This window comes from Sphaerodactylus townsendi, linkage group LG10 (genome assembly GCF_021028975.2).
Source record: "Sphaerodactylus townsendi isolate TG3544 linkage group LG10, MPM_Stown_v2.3, whole genome shotgun sequence".
In the NCBI taxonomy this organism is placed as follows: domain Eukaryota; kingdom Metazoa; phylum Chordata; class Lepidosauria; order Squamata; family Sphaerodactylidae; genus Sphaerodactylus; species Sphaerodactylus townsendi.
This window is the reverse complement of record NC_059434.1, coordinates 37,122,358-37,148,878: the sequence shown is the minus strand read 5'-3', so window position 1 is coordinate 37,148,878 and position 26,521 is coordinate 37,122,358. Positions and strand designations below refer to the sequence as shown.

At 41.8% G+C, this 26,521-nt stretch overlaps 1 protein-coding gene across 2 annotated transcripts in view; it reads left to right on the top strand.

Annotated features, from left to right (window-relative positions):
- The window catches only part of GALNTL6 (polypeptide N-acetylgalactosaminyltransferase like 6), a 605,637-nt gene extending 579,976 nt beyond the window's left edge, over positions 1–25,661 (top strand). Inside the window, exons 11-13 of one of the 2 annotated variants that reach the window (XM_048509166.1) lie at positions 3,807–3,923; positions 7,962–8,111; positions 23,468–25,661. In XM_048509166.1, the coding sequence (XP_048365123.1) occupies positions 3,807–3,923; positions 7,962–8,111; positions 23,468–23,635 (435 nt within the window). In that variant the 3' untranslated portion in view covers positions 23,636–25,661. The remainder of the gene's footprint in view (positions 1–3,806; positions 3,924–7,961; positions 8,112–23,467) is intronic. The other variant, XM_048509167.1, reaches the window with a different exon arrangement.
- The last annotated feature ends 860 nt before the right edge of the window (positions 25,662–26,521 follow it).

Sequence of the window (26,521 nt, the reverse complement as noted above, 5' to 3'; positions counted from 1 at the left end):
GCTTTAAATGTAGAGAGCAAGAGTGACCTTCCTTTTTTGTGTGTTTTGCACTCTCTAAGAGCTACCTAATGCAACACAGACACTTGTTCATTCAAGCCACTGATGCTTTGTTACGTGAAAGGGGAATGGAAGCCTTTTATGAGGCTGGATTGCACTGCTGTGACCCTGACAATGAATTGGGGCACCAACTTCGGTACTCAAGGACAATGCATCATTTGAATAGATGATTTAATTGAGCAATAGCTCTGACTTGATTTAAGACATATTTTTCCCACTGACAATTGCTTCAGTTAAGAAGCTTCAGCTAGTGTTTGCCATGCTGGACATCAGCATTCATCAACAGATGCACGGTATTCTTTTTAATACCACATAAGCTGGTGTTTCAATTAACAATAATCAGGCTGAAAACACTCACGAATCCATCATTTTGGTTAACCACTTCATGGTCTGATCTTTGCTTGCAGACAGAACTTAGGCTTCCTGCAACCAGCCGTCTCTGCTCTTAAGCCCCTTACACAAATGCACAGCTCAGTTTTTTCACACATATGCCATCAACAAAGATGTGTCCATCTTACATTTGCAAACAAGTTACAGTTGTGTCCAGTAATAAATAGATTTCTGTGCATAACACTTCTTTTTAAAGCGACAGTCTTACATTAAATCTTGGCTTTCTCTTGAGTAAACACAGCACATTTAGGAAATGTAACACTTTTCCTGGATGTATTTCTTCCCCTTTCTGATACTCTTTTTCAATATACATTCTACAGGAGTTACTGTACTGTCTAAAAATAAGGGCATGTGTAACAACAGAATAACAGTGTGTTCTGCTAGTCCTAGATAGATGGATAAAAATCCAACAGCCCTGCTGGCCGGGACCAAAGGTCCATCTCATCTGGCAGTGCATTTGTTCCAAGTCATTCTGGAAACTTTCAATGAGAATATAAAGAAAACAATCCTTCCCTGCTGTTTATACCCAGCATCTGGAATTCAGAGATATGCCACCTCTGAATATGGACATTTCTTTTAGACATCAAAGCTTGATGTCAGAGAACTACTTCATGTCTTTCAGGAGATAGAGAGCAATCCCAAGCAGATTGACTCAAAACTCTTATTCGGTTCAATGTTTTTTTATACCTTTTTAACCAGTTAACTGCCTTGGTAGTCCATTTGAAAAAGAAAGGCAGTGCACAAGTTTCACTTCAATCAATCAATCAGTCCTAGGGCAGGTGTATCAATCACACACTGGCATTTGGAGCTTCCTGTACCCGAAAGACCGTACTGAAAATAGCTAGCTCAGTTTTATACCTCAGCTAGTTGCATTCATTGGTTTTAGAGTTTGGAAGGGACTTTTATGAATATGCTAGTGACTTTAAAATCTAACATGAGAGGTAGTTGGCTCCAACAGCTCGCTGTATAAAGAGAAATTCTGCTTCTGATGAAAGATTCCTGATTTAGCAAAAGAGAACCATTGGATCCATCACAGTTATTTTAAGTCTCCAGTCACGAAAGCTGACAGCAGGATCAAGATTTTGGTCCTAGAAAGTACAGGGTAACAAACATAGTTGTGTTTCCATCTAATCAAAGCAAAACTTTAAATTGTGTTAGCCTGACAGTTTTGCTGTTCATTCTCAGCAAAAATATTTCTCATTCTAAATAAAGGCAAATTTGCTTAACAAGGACAATGGCTGGGATGTCATGCTGAGTTCAATAGCAGACAGAATAGTTTACATTGCTCACTGTATGATCCGTTGATGTTGTGGATCATTAGTTTTAACTGCAGAACACTCATTTGTATTTATTACATTTCATTTCCCCCCAAAAGGGTTGAAGTGTTTGGGATGGGTTTAAAATAGTTAGGGAAATGAGAAGCTCATGTTGAAGTTCTCAGAAGTGTTCAAGTTGTTTTCAGAGTGTGTTGCCTATTGCAACTAAAACATTTTACAGAAAGACCACAAACTGCCCTAGGATTCCAAAACAGTCTTTCCCAACTTGCATAGTTCTTCATTTATTTGTTATTACAAAATATGCATGTTGCCTTTCTGCTCAATATGGGCCACCCAGATAGCTAACAGTTTTAATAGAACCTAATAAAATATATAATGAACAATTCATAGCAACAATTAAAACCAAAATGAACTTACATATTCAAAGCACATAAAAGTACATTAGCGTAACTCTGCTAGATCAGCTCAATGGTCCATGTAGCCCAGTGTCCTGTTTCCCAAGGTAATCAATCTATCAGTTCATCTCAGGTAATGACCAATTACACATAGAACACTTATCTTGGGATTGTTCTCTGCACGTTGGACTAGCAGAGGGCTCTCCTAGTGTTTCTCTGTTTACACATGAGGAGGCACTCCCTCCTTTCTCCATCATTTTTCTGCAGAGAGCTCTCCAGGCCTGGTTCTCTTAACTCCATCCATCAAGTGATTCTTAAAAGGCACAGATCTAATTATATCCAGTAGTCAATACTTAGCCTTTTAAGCTGCACTTACATTGATATTTCTGTTCCAAAAGTAATCTCCCCACCCCACACCAATGAAAGAGGCAACACAATTCCCTGGACTACAGGATGCTAAGGAACCCTTCCCTTCCCCTCCACACAACACTTCCTGCTGCTGGTGCTGCTGCTGCTGGAGGACAAAGGCTTGTTATTTCCAAGCTTTCTTATATCAATATCTAAAAATATCAAGAGAATTAGAGGTCAGCATTGTATGAGTGAGCTTTTTCTGTTGAAGCAGCTGGCAATATGGAAGCGGGCGGGGGCAAGGGGGAAGGTGTGTAAAGCAGTACCATGGAGAAGGAAGTCTGTGGGCAGAGGAAGAACCAGGGCAAAACTGTGCTCACTGGCAAATTTTCCTGGTCTGGTGGCAAAGCAAATTAAAAGATGTGCTAAAAGTGGTCTTGTTTGCCGCAGAGAGAATGCAGAATGAAAGCGGGACTTAAAAAACAGGTCCATACAAAAAATCTGGCTATCACGCAGCAAGCACATTGTGCATAATCAGCAAATGAGTCAATTACAGAATGTCAACTTGAGCATCGATTCTCATTGGGAAAATTCACCGAACCAGTCCCATGAATGAGAAATGACTGAAGTGGTATATTGAACTTGACTACACTGCACTAAAGTAGAAAATAGTTGTATGAATCAGTCCTCATCTGATGAATCTCACCTTCTATAAAGTGTTGCAGTGGGCTTGCTTGATGCCACTTCATGTTACATATATATTGATCCATATTGTGAAAAGCAATGGCTAAATGCTCTCCTGTTGCTATTCCAAAGAATGTTGGGATATGTAGAACTGAGATTTGCAACTATGGTGCACAAATAATGTAAATTAACTTGCTAACTTCTTACTTGGCCTGGGAGTTTACAATGCTGTATAGACAAAAACAGCTGATATCTCTAACAAGCTAATTTCGACTAGAGCAAGACTGAGATCCTACTTGCTCATCTCTCTGTCTCTCTTCCACATTCAGAAAAATCAGTATCATTCTAAGCTCTTCCATAATGCATCATTAGTAGTAATAGAGTCAGGTAAAGATTTGGGAGGACTAGATTTGAATCCCCACTTTGCCATGAATGCTGGCTAGTCCCTTTCTCTTGGCCTAACCTACCTCACAGAATTTTATTTGTAAGGATGGAGGAGTAAGAGTGATGTTGTAAGGTGCTCTGGGTTCCCATTGTGGAGAAAAGCATACCGGTATATATAAAATATTAGATTTAATTATTAGATTTAATAAAGGCATTATTAGATATAGATATATATGAGAATAAATAATTTTGAAGCTAATTCATTTGGCAGATTCGAAATGTGGCAGCAAATCTCTGTGTGGACAGTAAACACGGAGGCACAGGAACTGAACTCAGGCTGGATATCTGCGTGAAGGATGGCTCAGAACGGACGTGGTCACATGAGCAGGTATTTGGCCATTCACTTGATTTTCCTCTCTCTAACGCACGGGTGTCAAACTCGTGGTGTCAAAGATTTCATGGACTACAGTTCCCATCATCCCATGTCAGCATGATGCTGGCAGGAGATGATGGGAACTGTAGTCCATAACATCTGGAGGGCCATGAGTTTGACACCTATTCTCTAATACTTTATACATACAACCAATCTGTCTCCAGGAAACAAAAAACAATCCCAAGCGTATTTTAGTTTGCGGTGTCTAGCAGCACTAAACCATCTGTAGACAGAAATATTGTTACACAACAGTCATTATTAGATTTAATCACACATACATAACAGATTCTGAGACACCTCATTGTCAGGCATAGTAATTGAAGCAAGAGACCAATTCCATTAACTGCAGCCAAATTTGGTAAATCTTTGATTTTCTTTCTGCTACATGTAGACATGAAACTATATTTCAGGAACACTGCAGATATTTTCAGAAGCATTTTGTCTTGTCAAATGTAGGATTTCCATCTCTGTTCAACGGTGGTAATTTGAATTATGTAGTTCCAATAATAGTCAGCAGAGAGCAGCACTAGACAAGCAGATCTTCACCCTGGACTAGAACAAGATAGAAAACTTAATGGATTTTTCTCCAAAAGCCTTTAAGGATGGAGAGCTTATCCAAGATTAAAGTAGACTGTGGGATGGAGGAGAAGGATGGACAAAATAATCACTTTACAATTCAAATTAGTTGAAAATGAATTTCAGGTTTTGAATATTATAGTCTGCTTTGTTTTTTTTCAATTTATTCAGCTTTAATTAAGCAACTAAAACTACAGAGGATTTTATTGTACCAAAGAAGCTATGCAAATCTGTATTTGTACTGGACTTCTAAAATAATGCATAAGATAACCTGAACAATAAGTTTATCGCTTGTGGGAAGAGATTAAAAAACATAAATCAGGCTGTGCTGAATGTTCAGCTATTTCAGTTTTGCAGGCTAACATAGTACTTTTGGATTAGAAAATGTTTCCTGAAAAAATGCATGATGGTAATGTTAACTCTTATGGCCTGTTCACTTGTGTCTCCATTCAACATCTATTTTGGTTTACTTTATTCTTCAGATTACTGCAGTTCCAGAAGTCAGTTTCCACACTCTAGATGATGTTGCTATGCTTCATAACCAATCTGTTTTGACCACATAAGCACAAATAGGCACCAAGAGCAATGCTTCCCATGTCAGTCCCAGGAGAAAGTATTTCATCCATTCTTAAGTGGGCAAACACATTCACCCCTTGGATGCAGCTGCAACGAACCACATTTTAATGTGAACAGTTATCACTTGACATTTGAAATCAGTATTCATCCATTTGCCTTCAAAGTATTTGTCAAGTGTTCAAAATTCACCTTGAGTCAATCACACCTTCTCAATCTAACCTACATCTCAATGTTGCTGTGTGGAAAAAATGAAGGGAAATGCTATAAGCTGCCATGAATTTTCATTGAGGAGAGAGGTAGGGTATATTAACGAATTCAATAAATAGCTAATATGCTGCTCACCCCTATATGAGGAAGTGCATCTTGGGAGCTCATGCACATCTACAACCCTGTGGCACCTGCAGTGTTGTCGTCCCTACCTGAGTTCTGCTCCGTCAATATAGTTTAGCCTATCAGTTCTCCATATAAGTTTTGTTTTAGCTTCAATGCTAAAGAAATCATGCAACAGTTGAGATCAGTAAGAGTCTTGCTGCCTAATGGACTACAGGTGCCATCTTGAGTTGACTTGTTGTATATGCTAATGACAAAATGAGGCACAGCATTCACAAAGTGATAGCTGGTTCAACATAGCCGCAGGATGTGGGGTAATGAGGATGGGTTAGTTAGGTATATGATAAACACTGGTTTTGCAGAGAGGAGATGGGATGGTACTTCTCTCTTTCCCCTTTTGAAGTGCCACATTAATTATATAAAAGAATTTATGTTAGCTTATTCCAGATGTTAACTTTTGCTAATAGCAGTTTTTAATAATAATGGACACACTAGCCAAGGGAATAATTTCATTTTTACAGTCCTCAAACTAATGCAAGTTGAGTGCTGAGAAAATGAGACCACCCTGTCAGGAGAAGCACTCACTTGAATCTGTGTGGCAAACGAGTAGCATCTGTGTATTAGCTATGCTAATGCCGTGCTATAAATGGCTTGTCCAGAAGGCCCATGGAATAGTAAGAGGTTGACTAGCTAATCAATTCTTAACTGTATCTCATTTTAATTTTAAACTGCCACAGCTTTTTTTCCCCCTCTTTAAAGCATCCCCTGTTAGTCTGGGAGTAAATTGAATTACCCATGAAGGGCCTTAAGCCCTCTTTCATCATGTTTGAAAATGATGTGCTCTGTGATCCATTCTAGTCAACACCTAACTGAGCAAGATGCAGCTTCTTTGCCATAAACTTCTGTGATGGCTCAAACTACCACATGAAGGGCTCTGATGAGCTGTAATGGAGTCGGGAGCTGCAGAAGTGAGGATACTAAGTGAGTTTTATGGCTCTGGTTTGGAGAAAGAAATGACAAAAGAGACAAATTAAATTGACAATTCGTAGCCTTGAGAGATCCCAGCACAATTTGAAGAAGGTTGAATGAAATTCAGCCCCTTCAGAATGAAAACGTACAGCACCTTCAGAATGAAAAAAAAGTCGGTCACACTTGGAAACTTCAGTCTCACTTTTTTAAAAAAAAAATCTAAGGGAGTTTGAAGTCAGGACAAGAGAAGAAGCTATTGGAAACTGCTTCAGGCACACGGTGATGCTTTTCATCCCACAGTGCTCCCATACAATGAAGGAATGCTGAACTGGAAAAAAAAGGGTGATAATAACCTATCTGCACTGGAGATCTCTCTTTTTTATTATTTCATTTATATCCTGCCTTTCTACACAATGGGAAAACCAAAGCACTTTGCATCACTTTCCTCCCCTTCATTTATCCTCACAACAATTCAGGAAATATATGATTGCCCCCCGCCCCCAGCAAGCTTCCCTGGCTGAGTGGGGATTCATATCTTTGTCCCCCAGTATTCTAACTGATATAGCATACTGGTTCTCCAAGTCCTCCAGCATTGATTTTGGTGCTCGTTGCTGACTGATTGGACTGTTTTTAAATTTTGTCGTCTGCCTTGCATCTCAGTGGAAGATGTGAGCTATAAAAGAAGTAAATAAGGGTTGGGAAATTCCTGGAGATTTGGGGCTGGAGTCTAGTGAGAGCAGGGTTTGGGGAATAGAAGGTCTTCAGCAGGGTCACTGATTCCAATAATGTTATTGATTCCAACCTTCCAAGCAGCCATTTTCTCCAGGGAAACTGATCTGTCCTGGAGATCAGTTGTAATAATGAACTATCCAGGCCAAACTGAGAGCAGCTTCTTGAGAGGCCTAGTTCTGACTGAAGTGGTAACCAGTAGCTGGGCTATACCCCTTGAGACTACAGGTGTAATTTGCCACGACTGACTGATTTTCTGTCCCAACAACAAGGTCCTATGTAACGCAAATGAACATTTCAAGGAGAAGGCTAGCCTAGAAGCATTCACTCTAATATTTAGTTTTATGTGTGGAAGACATTGTTATATGGAAGAATATTTAATCATATAATTCTGTGCTAACAATCTGGTGTTCATTTTTTTTTTGCTGTGTCAACAATAACCAACAATGCAGTCCTAACTAAGCTATATCCTGCTCTACATAAAGATCTAAGTAAATTTGGAACTTCATCTGCCATTTCCTCCGCCCCCACCCTCCAACGTGCTCCAGGCCTCTCTCCTCTTTGCAGCCTAGTCTGGACTAGATGAATGGGAGTGTGGAGCACATGGAGGAAGGCCAAGAAAAAAATGGCAGGTGAGGTTACACTTTTACTTAGGTCTTTATGTGGAACAGGGTATAGGTCACTGACTTCAGTCATTTTGGCCCTTAGATTATATCACAGAATGCCCCTTCTCTCAGCTCCGACCTTTACTTCCCTTCTGCCAGTTCAGTTCAAAGGCCACATATGACTCTTTTACTTGAATATTTTTCTTAGCTGTTCACCTTTGGTTGGAGAGAAGACATCCGTCCGGGAGAGCCTCTTCACACCAGGAAATTCTGCTTTGATGCTGTTTCACACAGTAGTTCTGTTACACTTTATGACTGTCATGGTATGAAAGGCAACCAACATTGGAGCTATAGGAAGGTTGGTGATGTTTTGAGACATTTTAGATTAGCTATGTTGAGATTTTAGCAACTAACAGTGACAACTATGTTGGTTTCAGCAAAAGTCATTTATTTCAATGCCATCTTAACACAATATATGTATATACTTAAAAATCTGAAACTTGAACTTTTGGAGACTTTAGTTCCTTTCTGTATACAGTAGCGAGTGACTTCATGTAGAGCAATTATTGTTTAGGTTAAAATTACATTTCTATGGATTGCCTCCAACACAGTATGAGGCACTTACTCTCTGAAAGATGTTTCGCCTTTGCAGCACTTCCAGACATGTGAGTCATTTGTGTTTTTTCTCTCTTTTTGTTCGTTTGATCTGTGTATGTTTTCCAACCTTAATAATAATAATAATCATCATCATCATCATCATCATCATCATCATCTTATCATATATTATTCCCTAATCTACACGTCCATTGGTGGGAAGATCATCCCTCACATTCCAGCCACTCACCCGCACATCTTCCACTGACTCAGCAGCAAACCTGGCCCAGCGACCAGGCTTCCAGGAAGACACCCTTCCCACTGGGCCCACCACCAGTGTCCCCATCCACAACCACTTTCCTGCTTGCCCCTCTCCTGCCCACTATCCCCGCAGACCCAGCCTGACAGAGCAGTGATGCTTTGCAGCCTACTGCTCCACTGGGCCTGAGACCACCCTCCAGCTTCTTCCCCCTACCTTCAGCCTCCTGTTAGCATGGCCTTCATCCCCTGCCTTATGAAATATTGGATTTTCATATTATTTCTTACACAGTGTGCTATAAGATGCCAGTTTCCATGTTGGTATGGGTGAATAGCAGAGTGTCCAAGCTGAAAGCAAGCCTAAGGCAAAACGGTCTGTTTGCAAAAGTTAGATCTATGAGTTACTCCAGTGATACAATCTGGAAGCATCATGACGAGGACATGCATCTTGATTATCCTACCCTGCCAGAGCATTCCGTTAACATAATGGAATCTGTAGAACTCCTGGATACCACACCTTGCCATGGTTGCAGCTATGCAAATAGCACAGGAACATCCTGCCCTGAGATTGTAGTATCTCTTTGTATTTTCTCCCTAACAAAACGATCCCTTCCTGATAACAAACGCCTCAGCCAAATTGGAATACTCTAGGCAGAGACTTTAGGAAGTACCTCTGCATAAACCATTCAAGGTTTCACTGATGTAATCAAGAACAATTGACTCTATTATGCCAACACTTAGCAACAGTAGATGAGCTACTAATTAGCTCAAACCGGCAAGTCCAGCAAGGAAACCCAAAGCAGTTGCATAGAAACGAAAACTAAGTTTGAATTTCCCGCCTTACCTGCACAAGGGGGTATAAAAATACTGCACACCCAAGCCTCAGTGCTCAATACTAGCCTGAACCTCTCTTGGTCACATTGGTTTGAGACGCGATATATCCTCCTTCGCTTGGGTCCCCATGCTGGCATAGGGATCCTTGCCTGCTTCAAGAACTTCTTCAGCTGAATTTAAGTAACTTATAAGTCCCCTGCTTCCCCTTCTATTCTATCATCCAAAACCTATCTTTTCCTCCCTGAGCCTTAACGTCTCACTGTATGATTGCTTGCAACCAAAACTTATATAAAAATATTCAAAACTACAATTTGGTCTCTTTTGCCTTCTCTGTAGAACGTTTCAAAAGCCAATTCTGGTATAGTTGTCTAAAAGATCCCACCTAGCCTGTCTCTTGCACTGCCAAGCCGAGTTATTCCCCATCGCTACTTTGAAAAATATATTAATAACTGTTAAGCTAGGTAACACTCCCACCACCTCCAACATCCAATCTGGTCTGGTAGAAAAACCCACCTTTGAGGCCCAGAAGAGCTACAGCAGTGAGGGACAGCAACACAGAGGTGATGGAGCAGGCCCAGCCACAGTGACCCCAGAGTGAGTTGGCAGAGGTGAGAGAAGCACCAGGAGAAGCACTGAGAGAAAGCAAGTAGGCAGGAAAATCTGCCACCAGCCCGCCCAGTCCCCTGCCTGCAGTCCCCTCCCCCCAATCTACAGCCTATTTTTTGGTCGTTTAAAGTGAGACAGTGGAAAACTGAACTGACAGTCAGAAATGAAAACTTCGGAACAATCAACATTAAGCGAGGAATTTTCCAAGATGATTCACTATCACCTTTACTGTTAATCATTGCCATGATCCCACTAACAGTAATTTTAAAGAAAACAAAGCTGGGCTATCAAATGGCCAAAGACTCGGGAAAAAATCTCACATTTGCTGTACATGGCTGATTTGAAGCTGTATGGGAAATCAGACACAGAAATCCAGTCACTAGTGAACACAGTCTGAATATTCAGCACAAATATTTCAATGGCATTTGGCCTGGAAAAGTGGCAATAAAGAGGGGCAATACTGTGGCAATAATACTGTGTAATAATACTGTGGCAATAAAGAGGGGCAAGATCACCGAGAGTGATGGGACTGAAATGCCTGATGGCCAACTCATCAAATGCAACCAGGAGGCAGTTTATAAATCCCTGGGCATTTTACAGCTGAACATCAAGCACGGGCAAGTGAAGACTGTCATCAGCAGGGAAAACACACCGAAGGTCAGGAAAATTTTGAAATCTAAATTAAATGGCAGGAATACCATCAAGGCCATCAATACCTGGGCCATACCCATCATCAGTACACTGTGGGAACCATCAACTGGACACAGGCTGAGTTGGATGCATTGGATAGAAAAACTCAGAAGCTTATGACAATGCACCATTTTTTACACCCACGCAAAGATACTGATAGATTATACCTTCCGCAGAGATCTGGTGGCAGAGGCTTACTGCAAGTACAGCAAACAGTGGAAGAGGAGAAGCATGCACTGGCCGATTATGTAAAGGAAAGTCAAGAACAGGCATTGATTGAAGTGAAGAACAGACATTTGCTGAAGACCCAGAAAAGCAAACAAGAATAGAGAAAAATTTGATTAAAATAAGGACTGAAAGCTTATTTCAGATAGCACAACAAAGCACTGCATGGCCAATTTCTGGAGAAGATCAAAGACAAGGTGGACAATGAAAAGACCTGGCTGTGGTTAACAACTGGAACTCTGGCCCTTTCCGCATGGGCAAAAGGGCGCCCCTGCACCAGCAGGAATTCTGCCGGTGGAGGGGTGGGGGCCATTCACACGGGAGCGTGCGAGTGGCCCCCGGTGAGGCTGGCGCAGGAGAGGCGACTCTGCATGGAGCTCCCTCTTCCCCGTCCCTCTCCCACTCACCTCGTCGCCTTCGTCGCCCTGCTGGCCTCCTAAGACCCGCCCACGCTGCCCTCCGACCGATGAAGGCGACGAGGTGAGTGGGAGAGGGACAGGGGAAACAGCGTGTTCCCGGCGGTGCCGTTCGCACCACGCCGCCGGGAATGCTCTGTTTTCCAAAAACCTCCCTCCAGGAGGGAAGTTTTTGGAGGCGGCCTGACGCCACCCTGGGGGAGGGGGAGGGGACCCAGGTCAGCGCTGCTGCGTTTTCACAGCACCGCCTGTGCGAACGGCTCCCCAGGGACGGCGTTTTTGCCGTCCCCAGGGCGCCGTAAATGGCCCATGCAGAAAGGGCCTCTGAAAAAGGAAACTGAATCCCTGACTTTAGCCGCTCAAGAGTAAGTCATTAGAACAAATTCGATCAAGGCCAAAATTGAAAAATCCTCGGATGATGCAAAATGCAGATGTGCAAAGAAGCTGATGGAACTGTAGATCATGTCCTCAGCTGCTGCAAAAAGATTTCCCAGACTGAGTACAAATAGAGGCACAAATCAGTGGCCAAGATGATCCACTGGAATTTATGCAAGAATTACAACATAAGAACAGCTAAGAACTGGTGGGAACATTGTCCAGATAAAGTAATGGAAAATGAGAAGGTCAAGATCTTGAGGGACTTTCGAATCCCAATGGACAAAGTGTTGAAACACAATACACCAGACATCACCATGATCAAGGACAAGAAAGTGACCATCATCGACTTAGAAGTACCTGGTGACAGCGGGGTCATTGAAAAAGAACACGAAAAGGTCACTAGATACCACAATTTGAAAATTGAGCTTCAGTGTCTATGGCACAAATGAGCTGAGGTCGTCCCAGTGGTAATCGGCATGTTGGGCACCATCCCCAAAACACTAGGGCAGCAGTTGAAACATCTTCGAATTGACAAAATTAACATATGTCGAATTCTGAAGGCAGCCCTGCTGGGATCTGCACGAATACTACGCTGATATATTACAACTTCCTGGGCCATCCTAGACCTCTGGGTAAGGCTCAAATTGTAATGAAGGCCAACAACCAGCTAAATATCTGGCAGCTGTGAAATCAATAATAACAACAATAACAACAACAACAACAACAACAACAACAACTCGATATTCAGAGTTGAATTCCAGACACTTGTGCTGTGTTGTTATGTATATAATAATAATAATAATAATAATAATAATAATAATAATAATAATAATAATAATAATAATAATAATAATAAACAAAAGCAGCACTGGAAATAAGTTACAAAAAAAGCTCCCAATGAAAAGCAATATGATTTAATATTTTTAAAAGGATTACAACTGGTAGACATACAAAACAGCGCAAAGCTCAGTTCCGCATACTAAATGAGACTAGCGATTTACAATTCAAGGATAATGGGGTCAAGAAACCAATTGCATTTCAAATGACAGTACAAGCTTTGTTATCTGGCCTTTGTGGAGAATGGGGGTTTCCAACTAATTAAATTTGGTAGTTACTCAAACTTTACACCATGTGTAAATTTCCTCCCTGCTAAGTGCCTCCATTACTTGGGAGAATATCTGACCCTAGGTGCCAAGGAAAATAGTCTGCCATGTCACTGTTGGGACCCATGCTTGGGGTAGCCTATCCCTGTACAAGAAGATAGCCACACCTGCATGTGAAGTATTCCCCCAGGGCTTTTTCTTGCTCTACCCTTCTGCATGCACGCAGCCAGACATAGAGAATGAGATGGCAGAGCTATCTTCCTAATCTCTGCTTAGGTTTTCTCACCTGTATACACGTCTCTACAATAACTTGTATCTCACAAAGGCTGCACCATCAGTGAGCCTGAATCCTGGTCACAGTTTTGGCCTTAACGATGTGCGATCTAGCATTCATCAGTGCAATTGCAGAATAAAAATGTTACTTTAACTAGATTAACAAGCACTCCCTTTCCCAGGAACCTTGAGAGTTAAAGGTCAAGGACATGCGCTGCTTTTAATTATTAACAATCAGCAGTAAGGTGAAATCACACATCCTTTCAATACACATGGTCCCCATGTTATGTGAACACACCAACACATGTATTTTACTGCTTCAGTATGCATGACCTGAAAAACCAAATTTTTGAGGTTATCAGTTCATGTCTGCCAATGCTGAAAAATATAAACATTGCTCCACCCAGAGGATCGTGTAATATTCTGGCACCCTTTATGCCTACTTTATGGTAACGACTGAAGATGGTTGTGAAGATATCAGCTCTTAGGGTTCTTTCTGCTACTTTTCATTCAGAGAAGGAAGACAGAACGCATTGGGAATATCAGTGATAGACTACAGGCATCATAGGATCATTTAGTACCCCTTTGCATGCAACTGTCTGTCTATGATGGATATTTGGAGAAGTGGGGAAATGGTTCTGACCTCTGAATTTTAGAATCAAGTGCAGGGCTGTGGGATCTGTAAGGGCATCAATCTGTAAGGGCATCAGTGATTTTGAAATGGAGAGGGCAAGCCATATACATACATACATACATACATACATACATACATACATACATACATACATACATACATACATACATACATACATGTGGCTTGCCCTCTCCATTTCAAAATCACTGTTGCCCTTACAGATTGATGCCCTTACAGATCCCACAGCCCTATATATATGTCTGTGTGCGTATAATTTTTCTGTGGAATTCTATCTTAAAGGAACTCTATAGCTTGTCACTCACTCTCTGAGTGTTTGGTTTACCCATTGGTTTACTGTTTGCACTGCAGCCAGAGAAGCACCAAATAGACTTATAAGTGATATGGATTCTCATCCAGAATGAGCTGCAATCTGCAGGCCAGCAAGACGATAAGTGTTGGATCTTCAAATAATACAAGTTAGCACAATTCATTTGAAGTCAGTGCAGAAAGCTGCATACATGCCAGATAAGGATCTGACTCCAGTCTGCTCCACCTGCAGCCTCTTGTTCAAAACACCAAAGTCAATTTATTTCCTAGCTTATCCAAGCTGCTGGAGAGAAGCTCAATGCCTTGCAACAGTTCATTGGTGCCTAATGTACCAGGGGTGCGTGTGTGACAAATGCAGCTTTCGCGCTGTCCTCTGATCCTGGCCCATCACCCTTTTAATTTGGAACTTAGCAGATGATCAGTGAAACAACAGGGTATTCAGCAACCATGCAGCATACGCTAGCTGCTGCTAGATAAAGCACTCTCCTCGCCGCTGATTTATTTGTGCCACTTGCAGAGCTGAGACAGTACATGAAGTTTCTCGTTCCAAGACAAAAATCTATATTTCTGAGTGAGAAATTCTTCCCAAAAAACGTTGTTATAAAAGAAATGCTGACATAGTCAATGCTATATAACATTGGCAGCAATCAATCTTTTCAAATCATACAGTTAAGCAAAACACTTATGGCTATAAATTGATGCAGCAAAGAGCCACAACCATTGTAAAAATAATGTGTAAATTGATTCTTTCGTCTAAGCTGAAAGCTTTCTGTTTGTCTCACACTATTAAAGCTTTTCCATAGCTTTTGTTAATGCATTATGTGTGTAGTAGTATTTTTGAACATTCCTTACATCAATCCCTTAACATTGATTATTATTATCATGCCCGCTTTACGGAATACGAAACTGCTATAGTATGCCCAGGACTGTCACTGAGTTTATGGTCATCTGACATCAGATGGACGGTAACCCAAGAAAGGGCCTTCTTAGTCAAGATACCAGTATTTTGAAACTTCCACCCCGGGGAAGTTCATCTGGTTCCATCTATTGTTGTCTTCCACCAGTGGGAAAAGACTTTTCTCTGTGTGTGTGTGTGTGTGTGTGTGTGTGTCCAGAGTCAGGCACCCTGGTGGATAGTCCATCTCTAGAAACTTGACTACTAGTGTTGTATGTGTATAATGTACCATCAAGTCACAGCCAACTTATGGCGACCCTGTAGGGTTTTCAAGGCAAGAGACTAACAAAGGTGGTTCGCCATTGACTCTGCACAACTTTGGCATCTCTTGGTGGTCTCCCATCCAGTTATTAATCCAGAATGACCCTGCTTAGCTTCTGATGAGTTCAGGCTAGGCTGGTATTAGAATGAAGAAAAGCCAAGATCATACCTGTTCAAAGTAAAAGATAGCAACTGAAAATAGCATAAGGTCAGAGGGAATGTATGCGGAAAGGACAAGCTCGTGCTTGAAAATGCTGCCAGAAAGTGGGTGCTCAAACAGTTTGGCCCTAGCCTGAAAGCATAAATCCTCGGAAGGGTTACTAGTGGTGAATTAGGAGATTTCTGATAGCAGGGCTGACCAAACATGCTGGCAAAAGAAATAATCCTTGCATTGTGGAACATCTGCAAGAGCTCCATCAGGTAAAAAGCTGGTCAGGGAGACTCACTGTGTGGATTCAAGACCCCTCAGTGCTGATGCAAGCTGAGCAGGAACCTGTAGGGAGTTGTACTGACAACCCACAAAGGAGTATGGGTAAATCACTTTTATCATTGAAATACAATCTGTTTACTATGGCCATCATAGACTCTCAGGGGTTGCATTGCCAACTTCAAAAAGTTTGGAAAATCTGAGTCACAGACATATTAACTTAGTGCTTCTATGTTAGGTTTGATATTTTTATAGTTTCACCCCTGACCATGCAACTTTTTAAAATACTAGGAATGTGAATGTACTATGCTAAAGCAAATTCTGTAGACATGTGAATTACTATGTCAAACTTCTCATACTGTGGACATTTCAGCCCTGACCTAAGAAATTCAGGAGAAATAATCCAGACTTCTTGAAATGAATGCTACTTTAATTCATTTCTACCTATCAGTGACATCTACAGAACATTTATATAGTTTATGTAGCAAATAGAATTACTTTTCATGTAGAAACCTTTTATTCCCTACATTTCTCAGTCTTGGTGGTTTCCCCACCACAGATATAAATAATTTCAGTGTCCTAGTATTTAAATTGTGTTTGAATAAATTTGTAATAGTCTAGTAATTGCTTCTGTGAAATGTTTAACAATCCAACAGTCTCCTTGAGAAACTGAAATGTACTATCCAAATGAGGCACTTAACCATACACAGAGAAAAGAAGCCAATTGTTAATACTGGAAAAGTTCTTTGAGTCACAAGAAACTGTATTCACAAGATAAGCCTTCTAAGCATTGATGTGTAAAATTATTAGGTAGATTAATTTAATCATATTGTGACAGAAGTGTTATGAATTGCTCATACTGATCAAATCAGAATCTGACAACCAGGGGAATCCTGGAGAAGTTGCAGGTGTCTTCCCATTTCCCCTCTTATATTCCCTGCTACATAGCCTTTTTGTTTCCCTTCTGCCTGGCAACTCCACAGCCTCTCCTTTTCTTCATCCCCTAGCCTTCAGCTTTTCCTCCTTCTCTTATCCGCAGTTCCTATAGCCCTTCTCCCCATCTACCTACCTTCATCTGCTCTCCATAGTCCTCCATTTTTATTTCCTACTCTACCCCTAGCAGCTACATTGTCTTGTCTTTTTTCCACCCTTTGGCCTTCAGCTTTTCCCTTCCCACCCAAATTTGGTAATTGGACCTTCAAATAGCCAAAAGACCATACCTGAGCCAGGTAAAACGTCTTTTTCCTGGCGCACCAGGCCATGAAGCAGGCTCTGTTTTAACTGTCACCCTTAGAATGTTCGTGCAGCCTGTCCATGACCTGAGGCCTTGGTATGCCCTTAGAATGTTTGCAGAGATGGCCAGAGATGAGCAGTGAAAATGGTAAATAGGTAATACTGGTCGGTAATATGAGTGGAAGTGAAACCCATACACACTTTGCTGTGTGAGACGTCAGGTGGGGTTCCCCCCACACACACACATGCAGGTAACTTTCACTCTCTGTGCCTCACCCAATACTAACACACAACACACATACTCTCATACACATCCACTTCATCCTCACACACCTCACTCTGCCCTCTCTCACATCCAACCACCACTTACCCACTTTCTCACCCATATTCGCCACAGCTCTCTTTTACTAAAAGCAAACTGGAGTTTGCCTTTTTCTTCTAATAAAATCCGTGGGGTGGGGGCGAACCAACACTACTGGCTCCGCTTCTTTTGCATGTGACCCTTTAAGAACCCAGGGAGCTGGCCTCGATCTGAGCGCCTCACCACCCTGCCTCTGCAGCCTGACTGGGATAGCCTGCTTGCCCCAGTTCTGCCTTACCCAAGCCAGGGCTGTGCATGTCAACCAGCCTCATGGACAGCGGGATTCGCACTCTGGACAGTTCCGTTGTGGAATGGAAAGGGTTACCTTATACTAAAAACCAAACCAGCACCATATAATAATGTGAACTGAAAAGGGAAAGAGGAATTCCATTTGACCACCCCAGAAGAAGAAGAAGAAGAAGAAGAAGAAGAAGAAGAAGAAGAAGAAGAAGAAGAAGAAGAAGAAGAAGAAGAAGTAGTAGTAGTAGTAGTAGTAGTAGTAGTAGTAGTAGTAGTAGTTTGGATTTATATTCCCCCTTTCTCTCCTGTAGGAGACTCAATGGGGCTTACAATCTCCTTGCCCTTCACCCCTCACAACAAACACCCTGTGAGCTGGGTGGGGCTGAGAGAGCTCCAAAAAGCTGTGACTAGCACAAGGTCACACAGCTGGTGTGTGTGGGAGTGCTCAGACTAATCTGAATTCCCCAGATAAGCCTCCACAACTGGGAATCAAACCCACAGCTGGGAATCAAACCCGGTTCCTCCAGATCAGAATGCACTTCTCTTAGCCACTACGCCACTGCTGCTCTCAAAAGGCTATGCTGGGGATCATTGGACCTGCATGGATATCTGTGTGGGTTGCGGACTGTAATGAGAAGGACAATTGCCACAGCAACGCGTGGCTGGGCCCCACTAGTAGTCTCTTAAAATGTTGTTTGGCACCATTTTTCTTTCCTTAGATGTACAGACATAACTCATATAATCTGGGCATATAAAATGCAGTTAACTGCCCCATTCTTTTCATTTAAGGTTTTTGTAGTGAAAAGTCCCTAGCTATCTCTGGCACAATTGTGTAGATTTTGATCAGCATTCTGTGGCCAAATACTGAATTAGATATATACAGATATATAATCCATCTTGGTCAAGTCCCTGGCAAGGCAGCAGGTACATTTTCTAAATACATAAATAAATTTGGAGTGGGGAGCAGCTAGAAAAAACAGCTGAGCTAGGAAGGAATAGACAAATCTATCAGACATAGTTGTTAAGGGCTGTAATAGATCTCTGTAGACTGAGAAAGAATTGTCGTCAATACAGAAAAAGCAGTTAATGTAAGTGCAGCTAAGGGATAACTAGGAAAATTAAGGGGTTATTTTGTGTTGGTTTATTAGACTTGTCTGAATGAAAGCCACAGCAAGCATTAATAAAAGCTAACAATTTTGTCTCAAGTTTGAATGTATAATATGTGTGCCTAAAATAAATCCATCACCTCATGAACATTTATTGCATGTGGGTTCAATTTGCAGCCTGAGCCTTTTTGGGCATCCTAAAGCCCATTATGTATGGAATGCTTTCTTTGGGACTCTTTGTTGCGCAGTGGGGTCTCCTCCCATTTCTCCGTTTACACATAAGGACGTGCCACACTGCCTGCTGCGCAGCTTCCCTGCCCCCAGTTCCAGGTCACTCCCGGTAGCAGCAAGATTGCCAGTTTTGTTAACGCCCTGTAAATTGCTATTATATCGATATTGCTGTGTTTTTGAAACAAAAGAAGCAGATCCAGTTGGCCTTGGAAGAGCACTGGTGGACTGCTTGTGCACCCTGATGAGGCCCCTCCTCTCCATTCTTTCCAGTGGAGAAACTGGCTGCCAGGCGTGCTCTGCTAATGCTGGAGCACAGCAGTTTTGCTCAGCTCATTCTGGCTCATCCTTCACGGCTGCTGCTGCCGCTGCGTCTGCCTCATCTTTTTCTCACTGACAGTTCTCCCTCTGTCCCTCCCTCACAGAACAGGGAGCGAGGAATAAAGGGGGGAGAATAGAAGGAGGGAAAACCCCAAAGTGAGGGAAGGCATCAGGGTTTCCTGCTCTCACCAACCATGGGGCTTTTGGGGTCTGTGGCACCACAATATAGAGTGTGTCTGCAAGGAAATCTCTGCCATGAAGGAAATGTTTCCTTGCTGCAGAGCAGCAGTGTATAATCCACCAAATTCCTATTAAATAGCTATAGCAAAGGTGGTTTGGGGACATAATGGGGCTTAGTGGCAATTAGAATCCTCACAGGAGGGGGCTAATTGAAATTGTGCTGTTCCCTGGCCAAAGTCAATGGCAATTTTGATTGTCTTGGCCTCAGCAGTGGTAGTAAGACAAAAAGCAGACTCTTTCCAGAAGCAGAAGCACCAATACAGGAGCAGAGATTATGCAGGTCAGGACTGATTCTTCTCCACAAACCTTTCTACAGACAGCTAGATCCCCATATATTTAAGGTGATTGTCTATACAGTAAGGTCATTTGTGGAACTGACTTCTACACAATTTCTTGATTTTCACATGATTTCTTACTTCCACATAATAGAATCCCTGTGTGGAATACTTCTACTTTGGATGCTTAAAAAAGTGGGAGAGGGTAGAGCTGATGCTATGAGGAGTTCCAGTCATGAAGGTTCTGTAAATGGCTTGGGCTACCATACAAAGAGCTGCAGATGCAAGGGTTAAAAGGAATCCAGCCTCCGGGTACATTCCAATCACCAACTGCTATCCCACTAAAGCAATAAATCCAGCCATTCTCCATCTAGACCTATTAGATCAAGCTCTCTTGGAAACACCTTGAGAATATGCCTAGGAGTGTCTTGTGAATCCCACCCTCAGCATCTCTGAGAAGACCGAATATCAATTGTAATGGTGTGTTTTATCATGTCGACATCTGGCCTTATTGGGACTATACTGCAACTACCAATTCGTTTCACAGAAATGACTGCAGCCGTCAGAAGATAATGGCTTTTGTTGACTACGACCTTGGCCATAGTTAAAGCAATGACCGAGACGAGGGGAAAGGAGCTTTGTCTCATTACCAGTTATGTGAACTGCCCAGGCCTGCCTGCAGGTCCATTATCTTCTGGGAAAGGTTATATTTCTGAAATAATTTGACTTCCTTCCAAAAAGAAAAAGAAGAAAAAAGTCTCTTTCCCCTTCCCAGAAATGACTACAACTTACAGGAGTTTGCTCATCATTTCTTCACACCTTTTATCGCAGCAGTGAAAGGGCAAATTATACTGAAGGCCACAGTTTGCTACTCTTCCAAATGGGCTTCATTCTGCTTCTATCAAAATCGACTGTGGGGCGGGTGGAGTTTCAAGTACAGAGCCAAATACATCTTGTAGCTGGCATATGTACGTGGATTCATTTTAAAACTTGGCGGGGGGGGGGGGGGGGGACAGGCTGCCTGAAAATTCACATGTTCATTTCTTGAAATAAAAGTATTCTAATTTTTCCCCCAATTGTCTTTTTGGTTCTCAGAAACTGACCTTTCTCCAAGACAACCCACACTATGTGGTGGGAGTCAGATTCTGAGAAAGCTCTTGCACCTATGCCCTGTTGAAATCAATGCAGCTCATTCATCTGAACTGCAGGTCATCACACTCATGAGTGCAAATGCTGTGCTGGTTCTTATATAGTGCAAGAAGCATCTATAGGCGATCACCATTCCTTATTCAAGGGCTACCTAGTATACCTCATTTACAGAATGTGTTGCCCCTTGATGCTCATCTGGCAAGTGTGGTGCCAAGCAAAGCATTTTGTACTTGGGATCCATAAAAAAGATGTGGCAAGGGAGATAGACAACAACATCCTAGATTTTAATCCTGCTGGTAGTTAGCACCTAAACTAATTTGGGAATGGTGCTTTTTTTCTTACATCAAAGAAAACTGCAACTAGGACACAGGACGGTGGAAGCAGTGGGAGAGGAGAGTTTTTAAGACATGCTTTAAGACACACTGCTTGGACTTAGAATTACTTGAGTCAGGGAACCTCAACTAACCATCTAGACTCCTTTATATACCTTGATCACTCTGCTATCTATGAAATTATAAATGCATGGCTACCTCTCCCACATAGTCTCTACCCAATGAAATTCACTGAGCATGATGGTTTTGAACTTCCTAATGTTTGAAATGTGGGGAAGAATACTAACCTTCATTGTAAAAGGAAAAAAAAGATATTTTCAACATTCAGGATTATCTGTGGATGATAGTATACAAATGCAAAAAAGTCAGGCTTCTAGAGGACATTCAGGCATATTGCCTTCTTCTGGATTACAATTCTTGCTAATAATAATATACCGGATCAGTTGCGCTGACCTCAGTGACCGAGGTTAGCCCACTTATTGCATCACAAAAGCTCAAAGGGTCAGCCCTAGTTAGTACCTGCATGGGAGAACACTGAGGAAGTCCAGGATTGCTATCACATTGTTCATCTCTTGCCTTGAAAACCCTACAAGGTCTTCGTAAGTCAGCAGCAACTTGATGGCGTTTTCCACCACCACAGCATCAATTTAAAGCATGTAGGTTTCTGCTACCATGAATATAGTATTTCAGCACTAATAGCATGAAATATGTTGTGAAGTTTCATGACTCTGCAAGCAGTACAAATGTACCTAAATTATTTTATAGAAATGTTAAAGTTTCCTTGGCACAGTCAGGCTTGTGAGCCAAGATGGAAACGACTATTTCACATGTGCACTTTCAGTCTACAGGCCTTTCCCCACTCCCTTCCATCTCCCCTATGCCGCGCGCTGCTCTCAGCGCACGGCATCCCAGGCGCGCACCCAGGCATCCCCATGACCCCGCGCTCTGTGCGGGGTCGTCAAAAGGCGCCGTTCGGAAGAGCGTCCGGGATGCCGCGCGCTAAGGGGGCACGACAGCGGCAGCGTCGGGGCAGCTGCGCTGTGGCCGCCCCTGCCGTGGGGAGGGAGGAGGAACCCCGCGCTACTCTTCTCAAGTAGCGCGGGGGTTACAGTAAGTGGGGAAAGGCCCTTCTTTTAATACATTTTAGAGGTTATTTGCAAGTGGATTTTGCTGTTTCCCACAGTAAAATCCAGTAGCAAAGTGCACTGGAAATGCATTGGCTGACATTGGGACATTCAAACAGCATCCTAAGCAGAGCTATGGCCTTTCATGTCTGCTGAAGTGAATGGGCTCAGGAAAACAAAACTCTGCTTAGGATAGCACTGTGCACAGAATAAAACTGAACGTATCAGACCTCAAAATGTAACTGGCTTTTCAAAGTTAGTGTCTTCCTCTCTGTTTTACAATCTTCTATAGAATTCCTGTGGGCAAAGTCTTCCAGTCTGAAACTGTTAAAATGCAGAAGTATTCAACATATGCTAATGCAGTCTTTCATTTTATAAGTTCCTTTTATAGCTTCTTGTATTTGAAAAGCAACTTATACATATATAATAAATAAATGCCATGTTACAAGGCTTGGTCAGGTAAGGCTGGTTGCTGAAAGCAATTTTTGCTTTTGGAGGCACAGATTTGGCTGGGGAAACGTGAGGCCAAGAGTGAAAATATAAAGAAGAGAAGAAACATGATTGGACAATAGCTATGCTGCAGGGTGTGGAAACAGAAACCCATTTTCCAAAGGCTGTTGTATACTTTTGCTTTGTCCAAAACTGTGCTTTTCTTGCTGATGGATTGCATCATGTTTGCAGCTACAAGATATTCATATGAATTACACCACTGCAAATTACCATTCAGCCCAGTTTGGATTGGTTAGGGGTGTTTGCTCTAAGCACATCTCATAAGAACTAACCCAACAGAGAGTGATTGTGTATGTTAAACATGAGTAATGATTATAGAAAGCAGAAAATCTGAACCTCCCTGCATGGCATTTGAGGGGAAAGAGCTCTTTGTTCCTTGCATCTAAGAAAATTCTTACCTAGGCAACCACCTAACCCCACAATTCACTAGAAATAGATATGGGAGCTAGGTGGTTCCCCTCACATTCTGAGTTATTTTGTGCAAAGAAACTATACAAAATTAAAAGAAGCTTGACTAGAGTTGCGTTAATCCATGTTCCGGAATACAGTGGCAGTTTTTAATCAGCCAGCATTTGCTTCTTAATTTTTGTTTTGTTTTGTTTTTATTCCCATAGGACAAAACTTTATTCCATCCAGTGAGCAGCAGCTGCATAGATTGCAACCCAGCAGAGAAGAAGATTTTCATGAACAGATGTGATCCTTTATCTGAAACTCAACAGTGGATTTTTGAGCATATTAATACGACTGTTTTAGCAAAATTTAATAGCAAAACCAGCTCTTAGGAAGAGGAAACTGTTCTGTACAGATTGCAAACAACACCTTGCCAGCATCTGGGTTGAAGGAGTCAGAAATTATGTTTCCTAGATCCAGGAAACCACTTCTGAAGATTAAAGAAATGCCAGGGCAAAAGCTAACAGGCTGTCATTGAGGATGGATGATATCTGAAGAACTTAGCTGAGAGACTTCACCAGCTGTTACTGAGGTCTTTCCAGTTAGCAATTCCCTTGCTGGTCAAGGGAAAACTTTATTTAAAGAATGTTTCAATACACTCCATGTTAATAAAGTAAAACAGAGTTTTAGAGTCTCAGGTCAAACCCTGCTATAGTGAGTAGCTATGAATAGTTGCTATTACTTATGGGGGGGCTTCACAGAACGCATGATTCCTGTGGGAAACCGCATATACCACAGATGTAGTCCTAGCAAGCCCTCTGGGATATTGTGAGTGTTCCAGAACTGAGGACAAGCTGTATGTTCTGGTATCATTTCACCCATTGGAGAAAGTCAAATTTATGAGGGTTAATTAAAATAGAAGAACCACCCCATTGCATTCCTTTCACTGTTGAAATGGGAATGGTGTTTTTTAAATGTAAGAGTAATTTTAGAGTTGCATTTTGAATGAAGCATGAAAATGACTGTAAGGTGTCAAACTACCATTTCTCTTCTGCAGTTGAAGAAAAAAAATCATTTCTGTCAAAGCAATTAAATAAAAAATTCCCATCCATTTTACACAGTGCTATGGAACAATCATCCGCAATTATTCATACCTAGTCATCATCTATAGGACAAGCCGAAAATGGCAAGGTGGTCACATCGTTCATTACCATAAAAATGAAATACGTGACTTATAATAGCAGCACAAAGCAAGGTTTGCCTAAAAGGATTTCCTCTGGGAAGTCTACATTCCTTTTCAGGAATCTTTTATTATAAGATTCCTGCATTGATTTAGATCAATGCAGTCACCAGCAGAAAGGGCATGATGAATCTGACAAGGTGGTCTTGTGGCCAGTTAAGAAATGGTGTACTGTCTTGAGCGTCTACATGTATTTGCGTAGCCCTGCAGGAATGACTATGGAAGGAGGAAAATGTTTCAAGCAGTTGAGAAGTTTCCAGGAAATTAGCTGGGCCTTCTGGGAAGCAATGGCTAAAATTGCGGGGCACTGTCTCCATTTTCTGTTAATACCATACATTTAGCATTAACAGACTGTGGGGGGATGTACGTGTGCTGCTCCCTACCATCTGTGTTTTCTATAAACATCTCAAAGGTCATGCTTCCCTGAAAAGAAGACTGCTTTTGGGAACTAAGTTTCATGATCAAGAGAACTACATAGTACATCTTATGAAATTTGCATGGAAGAGAAATTTAATCATTTGAATGTCCTCCCCCCAATAGGGCTGCCAGGTGTGGGTTAAGAAAAACCAGGAGATTTGGCAAGGGGAACATGGGAGTTAAGGGACAGACTTTAATTGGGTTTGATTCCATAGAGTCCACCTTCCAAAGCAGCCATTTTTTCTAGGTGAACTGTGGCCTGTAGTAGAAGAGATCTCCAGACACTAACTGGAGGATGGTAACCCTATCCCCCAATAACATGCAAAGCGAATGCTAGTCTATTTTTTCATGTGAGGAAGCTGTGTGAAGTATCACTGAAGAACTGCTGAGCAGGTGGCAAGATCTTGAATGCACCTTTAAGCAGAGATCTTCTCTTTGGATATATACTTGCATATGTATGAGCAATGTGCAGAGAGAGTACACTGCTAAGCAGTAAATGAACATTAAAAGCTGTCCAAGAGTCAGGGAAAATAAGAAGCTGGAAGAGAAATGGTATGGTTTTGCAACTGAGAAGCACTGAGTCTTTTAATAGTATGTTCAAGCCAGAATAGTCTTGTTCTGATTAGTTCTTAACATCTGTTTCTACAGCAAAAAACAGTGTGGTTCATGTTCTGACCCTATGAGGAGGAGATTTAAAAATGGTTTGGAAATCATTGTTCTTAACAGAAATAAATGAACAGACAAATCTTGTTTATTACATTTAGATCCTGCCTTTCTTATTTTGAAACCTCAAAAGAGTTATGTACAGTTCCAGCAAGACTCCCATTCAGGCCCTGATTTCTAAAATGAGACTTCTAAAATTAACAGCCCATATCCTCTGACTGCCTGATTGTACTTGAAAACAAAAACTGCAAACTGAAGGAGCCAAGGAGGCAGATACTGCAATCAGCAGAAAATGGAGAAAATGCATCTTTCACTTTCAAATATGTCCAGCACTGAGTTAGCTCTGAGCAAGTTGTATTTCTTAACTGTAAGATGCACTTAAGAAAAGAGCCATTTTGTACTGGTTTCTTAAGGTGCTGCAACACTGTTTTTACAGAGCAGTAGTGTTGGGACATTTTTGCAGTCGAGACTTCTCAGAATGCTGGATTTGGTACTGCCAACCCATCTGCTCACAGCTTCTTTCTTCTGCTCATAGGCCGAATTCCCACTGAAAATTTAATCTAGATACAACCAAATTTCAAAAGAATCGGCACCTTTTTATCCAGGTTCCAACATCCTCACTGCAGCATGTTTTTAGTGAAGACATCTAGGCCTACCCCTTGGGGGGGTGCATGCTATCAGGGGTACAATTATTAAGCTAGCAGTACCAAAATTTCAGAGTATCTTTAGGAGACCCTCCTGATGCTACCACCCATGTTTGGTGAAGTTTGTTTCATGGGGGCCAAAGTTATGGACCCTCAAATGTGTAACCCCCATCTATTAGCTCCCTTTGGAGTGTTTTTTTTTTCAAAAATGTGCATATACAAGCAGGTCCAGGAAAATCCCGTGATAAGGGTGGAGGGAGCACCAGAAATGGGATTGAACTGTGAGGAGATCTGTTCAGCTGTGAGGAGATCTT